The sequence below is a fragment of the Nerophis lumbriciformis genome, linkage group LG09 (assembly GCF_033978685.3).
Source record: "Nerophis lumbriciformis linkage group LG09, RoL_Nlum_v2.1, whole genome shotgun sequence".
Lineage (NCBI taxonomy): Eukaryota > Metazoa > Chordata > Actinopteri > Syngnathiformes > Syngnathidae > Nerophis > Nerophis lumbriciformis.
Genome location: NC_084556.2, coordinates 49,467,501 through 49,481,670, shown reverse-complemented (window position 1 = coordinate 49,481,670; position 14,170 = coordinate 49,467,501). Strand labels below are relative to the sequence as shown.

Genomic DNA, 14,170 nt, shown 5'->3' with positions numbered 1-14,170 from the left:
TGTCAAAAAGCATGTTTCAACGTTGTAGATTATCGGTTGGAAAATTACCTAAATTAAATGTTCAAATCAACGTCAGAACCCAACGTTGATTAAAAGTCGTCAAAAAGCATGTTGTTTCAACGTTGTATTTGTGTTATAAAATATTGGTTGGGAAATGACAAAATTAAATGGTCAAATCAACGTCAGAACCCAACATTGATTAAACGTCGTCAAAAAGCATGCTGTGTCAATGTTGTATTTCTGTTATAAAATATTGGTTGGAAAATGACCAAATTTCAATGGTCAAATCAGTGTCAGAACCCAACATTGAATAAATGTTGTCAAAAAGCATGTTGTTTCAACGTTGTATTTGTGTTATAAAATATTGTTTGGAAAATGACCAAAATTCAATGGTCAAATCAACGTCAGAACCCAACGTTGATTAAAAGTCGTCAAAAAGCACGTTGTTCCAACGTTATGTTTGAGTTGCTCAACGTCAGGACCTAAATGAACAAGTTCTCAACGTTGTTTCAATGTCTCGTGCCTGCCGGGTAACCTACAGTAAACTTACAGTAAAGCGAAAGTCAACAGTGTACGTATGTGCCCTCAGCATCTGTACGTTGAGCAAATGAGCACCCCGCCAATGACGAGCAGCGCTCCAGAGACCCAGCCCACGTAGACGGAGGCGCCCAGTTCCCCCCGCCTCTCCTCGGTGGGCAGCGGGTTGAAGAAGCCCGTGATGATGCTGTGCGCCATCACGCTGACAGGGATGATGCAGAGGACGCCGGCGAGCACAAAGACCACGCCGGCCGCCACCCCCAAGTTGTTCTTGGTGGGCCAGTCGTGGCGGAAGAAGCTGGTGCACCGAGCCCCGAGCACAAACAGTCCGACGGCCACCGCGCCCACCGCCAAGGAGACGCACACCAGGGCCCGGGAGGCCTGCAGCTCGCGGGGCAGCGCCAAGATGGAGTCGTACGCCTTACACTGCGATTGGCCCGTGCTCTGGATCACGCAGTTCATCCACAGACCCTCCCAGAATATCTGAGCGGTGATGATGTTGGCGCCCACGAAGGGCGTCACCTTCCAGGCGGGCAGTCCGCAGATGAGGCCGGTCCCCAGGAGGCCGATGATGCCCAGGATGATGCCCACCAGCTGCGTGTGCATGTCGCCGCCCTCACGCGCCGCTCAAAAGGCGGTTTAGAGTCAACACAGTCCGGACCAAAGCACTCTCCACTGCATGGAGCTCGCAGTGCAACTTCAACACAAGACAAACAAGGGAGGGACTCGGCTAGTTTGGGGATCCGGTTTCTCGCTCGGCCTGATTCCTTTGTGGGTAAACAACAAGGAGGAGGAGGAGGAAGTATTTGACATCAAAACTTTACTGACGACCAACCAGGTGGCGCTGCAACCTTTACTTGAATGAAGCTATTGGTGCAAAAAGACCGCACTGCAAAAACTGAAATCTAAGTAAAATTAAATATCTCAAATAAGAGTGATATTTGCTTATTTTCTGTCTGATAAGATCATTCTTCTCACTGAGCAGATTTTATGTCAGAGTGTTTTACTTGTTTTAAGTGTTTTGGTCCGAAATGATCTCAGTAAGATATGACAGCTTGTTGCTGAGATTTGATGAGCTATATTGAGTAAAACATGCTTGAAACTAGAATATTGGGAAGTCTTGTCTTGGGTTTTTCTGTCTTGTGATTTGCATGTTTTAGTTTGAAAAGTAACTCTCCTCTCGTTTCAGGTCACTTGCCCTTCCTTTTGTGTCATCAGTCTGACGTCATCCAGGTTCCCTGATTGTTTCCACCTGTTCCCTATTACCCTCATGTGTTTTATAAGCCCACTCCTCCCTTTGTTCTGTGTAGTGATGGGTTGATGAGGCGTCATGAAGCGTTTCGACACATTGCAAAACTGTATTGATACTGTGTCGATACTGTGTCACTAAATACTGACATCTGCTGGACATTAAAAATCCCTACAGGCAACCTATGGACCGACTCAACTGACACTGATTTTTTGCCCTAGTACAGGGGTCACCAACCTTTTTGAAACCAAAAACTACTTCTTGGGTACTGATTAATGCGAAGGGCTACCAGTTTGATACACACTTAAATAAATAAATATATTGTCATTTGTAAGTTACACGTAAGTGTGATTTAAACAAGAATAGCTAAATAAATAAATTTATATATATAAAAAAATGGGTATTTCTGGCTGTCATTCCGTCGTACATTTTTTTTTCCTTTTACGGAAGGTTTTTTGTAGAGAATAAATGATGAAAAAAAAACACTTAATTGAACGGTTTAAAAGAGGAGAAAACACGAAAAAAATTAAAATAACATTTTGAAACATAGTTTATCTTCAATTTCGACTCTTTAAAATTCAAAATTCAACCGACAAAAAGAAGAGAAAAACTAGCTAATTTGAATCTTTTTGAAAAAATTTAAAAAATAATTTATGGAACATCATTAGTAATTTGACCTGATTAAGATACATTTTAGAATTTTGATGACATGTTTTAAATTGCTTAAAATCCAATCTGCACTTTGTTAGAATATATAACAAATTAGACCAAGCTATATTTCTAACAAAGACAAATCAGTATTTCTTCTAGATTTTCCAGAACAAAAACTTTAAAATAAATTCAAAATACTTTGAAATAAGATTTAAATTTGATTCTACAGATTTTCTAGATTTGCCAGAATAATTTTTTGGAATTTTAATCATAGTAAGTTTGAAGAAATATTTCACAAATATTCTTCGTCGAAAAAACAGAAGCTAAAATGTTTATTATTCTTTACAATAAAAAAATTTAAAAATTACTTGAACATTGATTTAAATTGTCAGGAAAGAAGAGGAAGAAATTTAAAAGGTAAAAAGGTATATTTGTTTAAAAATCCTAAAATAATTTTTAAGGTTGTATTTTTTCTCTAAAATTGTATTTCTAAAAGTAATAAGAAGCAAAGTAAAAAAATAAATGAATTTATTTAAACAAGTGAAGACCCATCCATCCAACCATCCATCCATTTTCTACCGCTTATTCCAAGTGAAGACCAAGTCTTTAAAATATTTTCTTGGATTTTCAAATTCTATTTGAGTTTTGTCTCTTTTAGAATTAAAAATGTTGAGCAAAGCGAGACCTGCTTGCCAGTAAATAAATACAATTTAAAAAATAAAGGCAGCTCACTGGTAAGTGCTGCTATTTGAGCTATTTTTAGAACAGGCAAGCGGGCAACTCATCTGGTGCTTACGGGCGACCTGGTGCCCGCGGGCACCGCGTTGGTGACCCCTGCCCTAGTATATACAATAATATAAACCAAGTCATTGTATTTCATTTAGGATTATTTCATATCTTCATTTAAATAAAAAATATACTTTTATCTTTTTTAGATACAGTCAATAAATAATGTGAACATGTATCATAACATGGAAATCTAAGAGAACGTGTTGTGGATGATTGTGGACTGGGAATTTTTTTAATTTTATTTTTTTACACATTTTTATAAAAAAAAAAAAAGTTTTTCCGACGTATTACATTTCAGACGATTTCTCTTCTTAGTTATTATTTCTCCGGCTGTAGAAAAGACCCGCTCACAGGGCACAGAGGAGGCGTCAGTGCGACACAGTTCGCGTATCGGTCACGTGACCAAAACAGCTCATGATCGGTCACGTGACTTTCTAAAAGCGGTACGCGCACCGACACAGGGTTTTGCTCTATGAGCTCGACGCATGCGCCGATGCATCGGTGTTGCCGGACCCATCACTAGTTCTGTGCCAGATTGTCTCGTTTTATTCGTGCTCTCTAGCGTCCATGCCCATGTCCATGCCTTGCCTTGTCTTTTGCTTAACTGTCATGACTTGGTCCTGGGTGTTTGCTTTTCCGGGATGCAACGGAAAGTTGGCTCGGGCGAGACGGGAATGAAGGTACATTTTTATTTAAACACTATAAATACAAAACAAGGAAGTAAACAAAAGGTGCGCACAATGGCGGAGAACAAACTATGAAACCAAACACTTGCACAAAGGCAAAAACTATGAACAACAAAAAAACACTAACTGTGGCAATAATAAACAAAACTTACTTGGCATGGACAAAAAGGAGCAGCGTGAACGATGGACATGAAAAAAGAGTCAGAAATGTGCAGAGCATAAATGTGGGGATGTCGTCAGAACGACAAACTGAAAACAATGAACTTAAATACTATAGACATGATTAACGAAAACAGGTGCGTGACTCAAAACGTGAAACAGATGCGTGAAAACTAATGGTTGCTACGGTGACAAAACAAAAGTGCACAAAAAGTCCAAAAACAAAACCGAACATGACCAAAACAAAAACATGATCGCACAGACATGACAAATATCAAGTGTTGCAAAGCTGTGTCATCAACACTCACAAGTATAAAACTACTTTTTTTTAAAGTAATCATTTCTTATTTCAAGCATGAAAAAAAAAAAATCATGACTTTGACACAATTGTGTCTCATAATTGAAACAGATGACAGCCAAATGAACTTTGCTGTTTCATTTTCAATGAAACAAGAGAAAATACGTACTCATATAGTAGTACAGTTGGCACAGTACAGTAAACGGACAGTTAATATTCAAACATTTAACATGTGACATTTCAAACAATTTTGAACAAATAGTTCATTCACAAATGTTATATATATATATATATATATATATATATATATATATATATATATATATATATATATATATATATATATATATATATATATATTCTTTCAACGTTGTAGAATATTGGTTGGAAAATTACCAAAATTAAATGGTCAAATCAACGTCAGAACCCAACATTGAATAAATGTCGTCAAAAAGCATGTTGTTTCAAAGTTGTATTTGTGTCATAGAATTTTGGTTTTAAAATGACCAGAATTCAATGGTCAAATGAACGTCAGAACCAAACATTGATTAAACGTTGTCAAAAAGCATGTTGTTTCAACATTGCATTTGTTTTGTAGAATATTGGTTGGAAAATTATCAAAATTAAATGGTCAAATCAACGTCAGAACCCGACATTGAGTATATGTTGTCAAAAAGCATGTTTCAACGTTGTATTTGTGTTATAGAATATTGGTTGGAAAATTACCAAAATTAAATGGTCAAATCAACGTCAGAACCCAACGATTAAAAGTCGTCAAAAAGCATGTTGTTGTTGCGCACTAATTGACTGAAAGAGCACGCACTTGGCGCGATGATGTCATGTTATCGATGGAAAAATGCATTTTTAGACAATATGATTTGCCTGAGCGGCTAGGAGACCCCGAGAGTAACAAGCGGTTGCCTTGTTGCCTTTCCATTAAGAAACAAACTAGTTTTTAGTATAAGTTTGCTGGTTTCAAGAAATGTAATGCCGAGCACATATTATGTCAAGATAATGGCACTAGCATTTACTTCATTTAAGAACTTTTTTCAACATATTGAGCAAAAAGGTCTCTTTTTTTTTTTCAACCAAGAAAAGTGCACTTGTTATTAGTGAGAATATACTTATTTTAAGGTATTTTTGAGTTCATTGAGGTTAGCTAATTTGACTTGTTTTGGAAAGTCTTGACAAGCCAAATTTTCTTTTTCTATTGGCAGATAATTTTGCTTAGTTCAAGTAAAATACCCCTAAAATTTATTTATTTTTTCTTGTTTTTGAACATTGACTTTTTGCAGTGTAGTTGCCATCTATTGGAATATTTTCACTAAGTATTTGTGGCTTGCAACCAAACTCACTGACAGTGCTCAGTCTTTGGCACATTTTCACTTTGACCCCTGGAGGTGAAAAGTTAGTATTACACAGAAAAAGTGCAGTTCCCCTTTAATGACTTATTTCCCTTGTGTTTTAATGATGCCTTTATGTTTTCATGTTAACTTTTTCCACTTACTTTTGTGGGCTTTATGTATCTGCGCTGCAACCACATAATTCCAAATTGTGGGATAAATAAAGTATTCGCTCCGTTATTACCGCTGCCAAGAGGTTATGTATTAGAACAGTGTTTTTCAACCACAAATTATTTTTTTTTAGCAGCATTTAAATAATAACTAATGAGAACATACGGTTTTGAAATGGTCTTCTTTTAATATCGCCACGTTAACGGTTGGATTATCACATGTAACCTGTCAAACCTGCTCTCTTATAGCGATGGTGATGCTGTTCCACTCCGGTCCTGTAGTTGGCAGTGACACACATTAAAGCATGTTCACTGACACACAGCTTTACTTTAAGTGCGCTTCTTGAATTAAATGAAATAGTTCCACACCAGGTATAAATACAATACAAATAATTTTATTTAGAGCTTTGTATATATTGTAAAAAAATACATACTCCTATAGTAGTACAGTTGGCACGGTACAGTAAACTGACAGTTAATATTTTAAACATTTGACATTTCTAACAATTTTGAACAGAAATAGTTCATGCACATTCAGATAAATTCCTCAAAATTACAATTAAAAAATTTTTGGCCGGGGGCCAGGCTGTATATATGCGCACTAATTGACTGAAAGAGCACGCACTTGGCGCGATGATGTCATGTTATCGATGGAAAAATGCATTTTTAGACCATATGATTTGCCTGAGCGGCTAGGAGACCCCGAGAGTAACGAGCGCTTGCCTTGTTGCCTTTCCATTAAGAACAATAAATTAGTTTTTAGTATAAGTTTGCTGGTTTTGGTCCGGAGGACACGACGTTCACAGTTTCCAAAAACAATTTGAAATGTGGACTCGTCAGACCACAGAACACTTTTCCACTTTGTATCAGTCCATCTTAGATGGGCTCAGGCCCAGCGAAGCTGACGGCGTTTCTGGGTGTTGTTGATAAACGGTTTTCGCCTTGCATAGGAGAGTTTTAACTTGCATTTACAGATGTAGCGACCAACTGTAGTTACTGACAGAGGGTTTCTGAAGTGTTCCTGAGCCCATGTGGTGATATCCTTTACACACTGATGTCGTTTGTTGATGCAGTACAGCCTGAGGGATCGAAGGTCACGGGCTTAGCTGCTTACGTGCAGTGATTTCTCCAGATTCTCTGAACCCTTTGATGATATTACAGACCATAGATGGTGAAATCCCTAAATTCCTTGCAACAGCTGGTTGAGAAAGATTTTTCTTAAACTGTTCAACAATTTGCTCACGCATTTGTTGACAAAGTGGTGACCCTCGCCCCATCCTTGTTTGTGAATGACTGAGCATTTCATGGAATCTACTTTTATACCCAATCATGGCACCCACCTGTTCCAAATTAGCCTGTTCACCTGTGGGATGTTCCAAATAAGTGTTTGATGAGCATTCCTCAACTTTGTCAGTATTTATTGCCACCTTTCCCAACTTCTTTGTCACGTGTTGCTGGCATCAAATTCTAAGGTTAATGATTATTTGCAAAAAAAAAAATGTTTATCAGTTTGAACATCAAATATGTTGTCTTTGTAGCATATTCAACTGAATATGGGTTGAAAACATACTTGCCAACCCTCACGAATTTTCCGGGAGACTCACGAAATTCAGCGCCTCCCCCGAAAACCTCCCGGGACAAATATTCTCCCGAAAATCTCCCGATTTTCAGCCGGCGCTGGAGGCCACGCCCCCTCCAGCTCCATGCGGACCTGAGTGAGGACAGCCTTTTCTTTATGACAACAGGGTGACAAGAACTAAATCATCCAGACTAGAGATAGATTGTATTATTATGTTTATCTTACCTAAAAATAAATATATTTATTCATTTAAAAAAAAAAAAACTAAATACATTTTTACTATATTTTGCTAAAAACATCAAAATTAATTTTATTTTTATTTGTATTTTTTCTGACTCCTTATTACATCCAGCCATAGAATTATACATTAAAATAAACATGTCGGAAATAATTAATTTTAAATTATCATAATAATTCATTTAAAATGACCATATTTAATTATTAAAATAATTGCTGGTTTATCAACAACTTTAGCATTTTATTCATTACATTTTGAAGCTCTCAGAAGCCAAGTTATGTTATATTCCTTAATATTTATTTATGCAAGTTTGAAGTATCAATTATCTAAACACAGTTTTGTTTGCATATTTTCAGGATATATATATATATATATATATATATATATATATATATATATATATATATATATATATATATATATATATATATATATATATATGTATATATATATTTTTATATATATATCCTGAAAATATACAAACAAAACTGTGTTTAGATAATTGTGTATTCATGCATTTATATTTTTCCTTATTTAATTTTTATTTTCCATTTTAGATTTTCCTTTTTTTTCTTAGTTTTTTCTTCTTTCCTTTTTAATGATAAACATTATCACTAACATTTTGTTCACAAAATAAAATATATGCCGACCAATTTTTAATTGTAAAATAATTCAAAAATAATTGTTATTTTATTTACATTCTTGCAATAAAAAATGTGTGTCTTACATTGTTGTTCACTACTTTTGATCACAAAGTGTTCCTCCTGAGCCTCACTTAGTGAGGGTGCACTAGTCAAGTATTTCATACATATATATATATATATATATATATATATATATATATATATATATATATATATATATATATATATATATATATACATACATATATATATATATATATATTTATATATATATATTTATATATATATATATATATATATATATATATATATATATATATATATTAATATATATTAATGTCTAATGATAATGTCAATGAGGGATTTTTAATTACTGTTATATTGAAATTGTTACTAATATTGATACTGTTGTTGATAATATTCATTTTTGTTTCACTACCTTTAGATTGTTCTGTGTCATGTTTGTTGTTATTGTTTTGTTTGATTGATTAATAAATTGTAAAAAAAAAGAAAAGAAAAGACTCCAATGTTGGTATTGTATTGGCGGCTGTATCAGGCCGCCCCTGACGGCGTCTCGGAGATGTTTTCCCCAGAGGACCGTCGCGAGGGACACTGATTTACACGCGGTGTCACGGAGACAACAGCGGCCGTGCACGCTGGCGCTCACGTCGCTAGGAAACGGTGGGATGCGCCAGAAGAATGCGTGTTGACTCCCGAGTCTACAAGCGCACATCTGCCAGGAGGCGTCGGCGTGATGGATGCCCCGCCTCCGTAATGTCTTCTTTACAAACGTGTGACAGCGTCCTTTGAGGGCCAACAATCCTTTGTTGGGAACAATGCATTGTGGGTAAAAATCAGCACGACATTTCTCACTTTTGGTGGCGAAAGAAGAGGAGGGGCTGCTGGACCAAAGATAAAAAAAGGCTTTTATTGTGAAAGTTTAGGACAGAGAGGTGTTAAAAAGACTTTTACATGAACAGACCTGGTCTGGTTAGTCACAAAGAAACTCCTTCACACAAATTCCTTGGCCGGGCTGCTGGGTTTGGGGGCCGAGTATTTGGCGGCGCCGTAGCGGTGGCCTCCTGACGGCGGCGGGCACTGGCAGCACAGGAGGGCGCCCCCGATCAGGAGCAGTCCAGAAGCCCCCCAGCCCACGTAGAGGCAGGCCCCCAGCTCCCTCCTCTGGGCGTCGGGCACGGCCGGGTTGTAGAAGTCCTTGATGATGGTGTTGGCGGGCAGCGACACGGTCACCAGGCACAGGGCGCCGCTCAGCAGGAAGAAGACGCCGGCGGCGATGGCCACCCGGGCTTTGGCCGCCTTGTCCTCCACGCAGGTGGTGCACTTGCCCCCCACCACCGACAGCAGCAGGCCGAAGAGCGCGAAGAGGATGCCGATGACCACCATGGCGCGGGCCGCCTGGAGGTCCGGCGGCAGCGCCAGCAGGGAGTCGTAGACCTTGCACTGCATCTGGCCCGTGCTCTGCACCACGCAGGTCATCCACAGACCCTCCCAGATGGCCTGCGCCACCACGATGTTGTTGCCGATGAAGGCCGACACCTTCCACATGGGCAGCATGCAGATCAGGATGTTCCCGATCCAGCCCAGCACCGCCAGACCGATGCCCAGAACCTGCAGGCCCAAAGACGCCATCTGTGACCGCCACGCGAGTGTCAAAGTGTGAGCGGCTCGCGGGACACTACAACTTTTATAGCGTCTGGAGAGGCGGGACACAAGCCCATGTGGGAGGTCGCCGGCTTAGACCGCCATCACTGGAGGGTCAGGCGCTCACAGGCCGCTGATTGATGATGTCATCAAAGTAAGACTCTAGCGAGCTCTCGAATGGAAGACGTCAGTACTCAGGTGTCACTTTGTGGAGTGCTGTCACAAGTCCATGAAGATCGCAATATTGACCCACTTTTCTTGTCTTTTTTTCCTTTTATATTTTCCTGCTTATCCTTTGTTTTTCTTTTTCTTTGTTTTTCTTTTTAAAAAATCCGCCTTTTTTTCTTTCTTAATTCTTCTTCTTTTTTTTTTACCTTCTCTGTCTTTGTTTTCGTTTATTTGTGTCCTTTTGTATTTTTCAACTGTTTGTTTTTGTTTTATTTTATTAAAAAAATAATACTGCAATTTGTTTTCCTTCTTTTTCTTCTTGTTTGTAGTATTTTATTTAAAAAAAAGGCTAAGAAGTTAATTTTCCTTCTTTTATATTTTTCTTCTTGTTTGTCTTTTTCTCTTTTAAAACTATTTATATGTTTTTTTCCCCCCATTTGGTCCCTTTTCCTTGTTTTTTTCTTTGTCTTTTTGGATTTTTTTTATTTAATATTTTTCAGATTTTTTTTCTTCTTAGTTTTTTTCTATTTTTAAATTACATTTTTTTGCATGTGCTTTTTTACGTTTGCTATTCTCTTTGCCATTTTCTAGAAACGTTTTCCTTCTTTTATATTTTTCAGTTTTTTTCTTTGTTTCTCTTCTTGTTTGTTTTCTTCTTGCTTGTCTTTTCGATTTAAAACATTCTGTCTTTCCTTCTTTCTTCAAGTCTTTTGCCTTTTTTCCTCATTTTTTCTTCTTAGTGTTTTTCTTATTTGTATTTGTGCCCTTCTTTTGTGTTTTCCAAATTTTACTTTCAAAACAAATATTGATGCATTTTATTTTTCATTGTCTTTCTTTTCTATTTTTTTGCTTTTTCTTCTTTTTTTAAAATATTTACTTTCTTCTTCTTCATCTTTTACAAAACTGTAAACCTCAGCGTTTTGTCATCATTTGTTCCCCTTTCACTAGTTGTTTTTATTATTTTATATTTTTCAAATTTTAATTAGTTTTTATTTTCCTAAATTGTACTTTTTGCATTTTCTTTTTTATGAGTTTTGTCTTCTTTGTTCCTTTATTGTTTTACTGCATTTTTATTTCACTTTTTTGTTTTGTTTTTCTTTGTCTCCATTTCATTATATTAAATGCATATTTCTGCATTTTCTATTCCCTTAATTTTTTCTTATAGAAATTGTTTTCATTTGCTCTTCTTTTTGCCTTTTTTCTTTACATTTTTTCCTTTTAAACAATTTGTTTTCTCTTTTTTTCTTTGTTTTTCCTCTTTTTCTTGGTTTCTCTTCTTGTTTGTTTTATTCTTGCTTGTCTTTTTGATATAAAAAATTCTGTCTTCTTTCTTCAAGTCTTTTTTCTTATTCGCCTTTTTCCCTTTTAGTCTTTTTCTTCTTTGTGTTTGTGTCCTTCTTTCGTGTTTTCCAAATGTATCTTTCAAAACCAATAATGATGCGTTTTCCTTTTTCTTCTTCTTTTTATTATTGTCATTTTTTAATATAATAATTTTTGCTATTTCTTCTTTTTTGCCAAATGTTTACTTTGTCTTTTTCAAACTATATTTCTCAGCTTTTTGTCATCATTTGTTCCCCTTTCACTTGTTTTTTCTTTATTTTATGTTTTTCAGATTTTAATTAGTTTTTGTCTTTGTCTATTTTCTTAAATTGTATTTTTTGCATTTTCTTTTTTAATTGTTTTTTCTTCTTTTTGCCTTATTCCTTTTTTTTCTGTCTTTGTCGTTATTTAAATTTTTTTCAAATGTAAATTCTTGCATTTTCTATTTTCTTCCCTTTTGCCCCCCTTTTTCATTTTTTTTATTTTACGCTATTTTATATTTTTCTTCATTTTCTTTTCATTATGTCTCTTTACTTTTTAATGGGGAATTGCAACTATTTGAGTTATTTTGTCCCCAAGAAGACGACTACTAAGTGTCCAGCACTGTACATTTGGACCACTTTAAGTGCAACAATTGACGCCTTTAGGAGACTTAAGTGTACTTGCGGCAATGTCAAAATGCGTAGCAACCCGAGCGGCTTTGACATGGTTACTGTTTTTGTCTCCTTTCACAGGTCATGACCTCAAAGCGCTGACTATACGTCCACTAGGGGGCATGCATGCGTCCTGCTACCATGGTGACATCATCCGTCAGCATACAAAGTGGACATTCAAAACACCTGTGTTGTCATTTTAGCTCTGTTCTCTTGGTGTGTGTGGAGACAACAAACTGAGGAGCACAGGTGGACTCTTAGCTTGATTGGAGTAACGTTGATGAAAAAAAGTCAGGTGATCAATTAAAAAAAAGAAGTTTACCAGCATTTCAGAGGTGATGAGTCCCAATCAGGCAGCCAAGAAGTGCATGTGTGTGTGAGAGAGTCTTCACAGGTGTTTCCACTTGCAATTAAGTCCAACAGCCAATCACAGCAGCCCCTGCTGTCACATGGCCACATAAATGCAGCAGGTGAGCAGGCTCCTTCACGCACCTTTCCTACCACACGACGACATGGCGTCCGCAGGCCTCCAGATGTTCGGCATCTTCCTGGCGACCGTGGGCTTCCTGGGCGACATCATCGTGTGCGCGCTGCCCATGTGGAAGGTGACGGCGTTCATCGGCAGCAACATCGTGACGGCGCAGGTGTTCTGGGAGGGCCTGTGGATGAACTGCGTGAAGCAGAGCACGGGCCAGATGCAGTGCAAGGTCTACGACTCCATGCTGGCGCTGCCCCAGGACCTGCAGGCGGCCCGCGCCATGGTGGTCATCTCCATCCTGCTGGCCCTCATGGGCCTCCTGCTGGCCGCCGCCGGGGGCAAGTGCACCAACTGCATCGAGGACGAGCTGGCCAAGAGCCGCGTGGCCATCGCGGCGGGGGTCTTCGTTATGGCGGGCGGCATCCTGTGCCTCATCCCGGTGTCCTGGTCCGGCCACGTGGTCATCCGCGACTTCTACAACCCCGTCATCACCAACGCGCAGAGGCGGGAGCTCGGCGCCGCGCTCTTCATCGGCTGGGGGTCCGCCGGCCTGCTGATCATCGGGGGGGCGCTGCTGTGCTGCCAGTGTCACGCTCGCAAGGACGGTAGATACTCTGTGAAATACTCCGCACCGCGCTCGGCCGCCAGTGGAGGCGCTTATGTTTGATTGTTTAATCTGCTTTAGTTAACTATTTTCTCACGATTTTTAATAAATGTAACTTTTTAAAATATCTAAGTTTTGCTGCCTGGAAGTTAAACTTGCTAGAGTGCTAAGACCCTTCTGAGCTCTTAAAGTTAAGGGTGGGGACCCTCTCCTCAAGCTAACATAATTGTGTGCGGTTTTCCTCTGTATTGAAGGCCACTGACACCTCAAGACTTTTGTGTTGAGATTCAAACGGTCCTTTTGCATCTGTGCCAAGTTCTAACGAAGGGAAAGCACATGGCTGCTTCAAAATGAGCCACACCTGGAAACACCCCATGGCTGCAGCAGAGTGATTAAATGTTTTACACTTTTGAAAACTGACTTCAGAACCTATACAAAGCTCTAAATAAAATTATTTGTATTTATACCTGGTGTGGAACTATTTCATTTAATACAAGAAATGCACTTAAAGCATACTTGCAAACCTTGAGACCTCTGATTTTGGGGGGTGGGGCGGGGGGCGTGGTTAAGATATATATATATATATAAGAAATACTTGACTTTCAGTGAATTCTAGCTATATATATGTATAAATAAAAGAAATACTTGAATTTCAGTATTCATTTATTTACACATATACACACAACACTCATCTACTCATTGTTAAGGGTTGAATTGTCCATCCTTGTTCTATTCTCTGTCACTATCAGAACACACACATTATACAAATATACATTATAAAATCAATAAGAAAACGGGAGCTCTAACTTGGGAGTCTGAATTAGGATCAAAAGTTCCTATATAAACATTGCGCACTCACGTCGCCATTTTGTATTGATTACTGCAGCTGTGCACTGGATTCATTCACAAATACAAACTACAACTCACAAACACTTTAGAGTT

General features: G+C 38.1%; 3 protein-coding genes across 3 annotated transcripts in view; 1 reads left to right on the top strand and 2 right to left on the bottom strand.

Moving 5' to 3' along the window:
* LOC133607273 (uncharacterized) overlaps positions 1–1,202 on the bottom strand; it is a 66,782-nt gene extending 65,580 nt beyond the window's left edge. The window contains exon 1 of the mRNA XM_072913861.1: positions 675–1,202. Within this exon, the coding sequence (XP_072769962.1) occupies positions 675–1,143 (469 nt within the window). The 5' untranslated portion in view covers positions 1,144–1,202. The remainder of the gene's footprint in view (positions 1–674) is intronic.
* Positions 1,203–9,283: 8,081 nt separating this feature from the next.
* cldn29 (claudin 29) lies at positions 9,284–12,537 on the bottom strand. The gene is made up of 2 exons (XM_061962974.2): positions 12,469–12,537; positions 9,284–9,972 (listed from the first exon to the last, which is right to left on the bottom strand). The coding sequence occupies exons 1-2, from the start codon at positions 12,472–12,474 to the stop codon at positions 9,355–9,357; spliced, it is 624 nt and encodes a 207-aa protein (XP_061818958.1). The 5' UTR covers positions 12,475–12,537; the 3' UTR covers positions 9,284–9,354.
* A 79-nt stretch (positions 12,538–12,616) lies between these two features.
* The window catches only part of LOC133607918 (claudin-4-like), a 6,277-nt gene continuing 4,723 nt past the window's right edge, over positions 12,617–14,170 (top strand). The window contains exon 1 of the mRNA XM_061962975.2: positions 12,617–13,141. Coding sequence (XP_061818959.1) covers positions 12,659–13,141 — 483 coding nt within the window. The 5' untranslated portion in view covers positions 12,617–12,658. The remainder of the gene's footprint in view (positions 13,142–14,170) is intronic.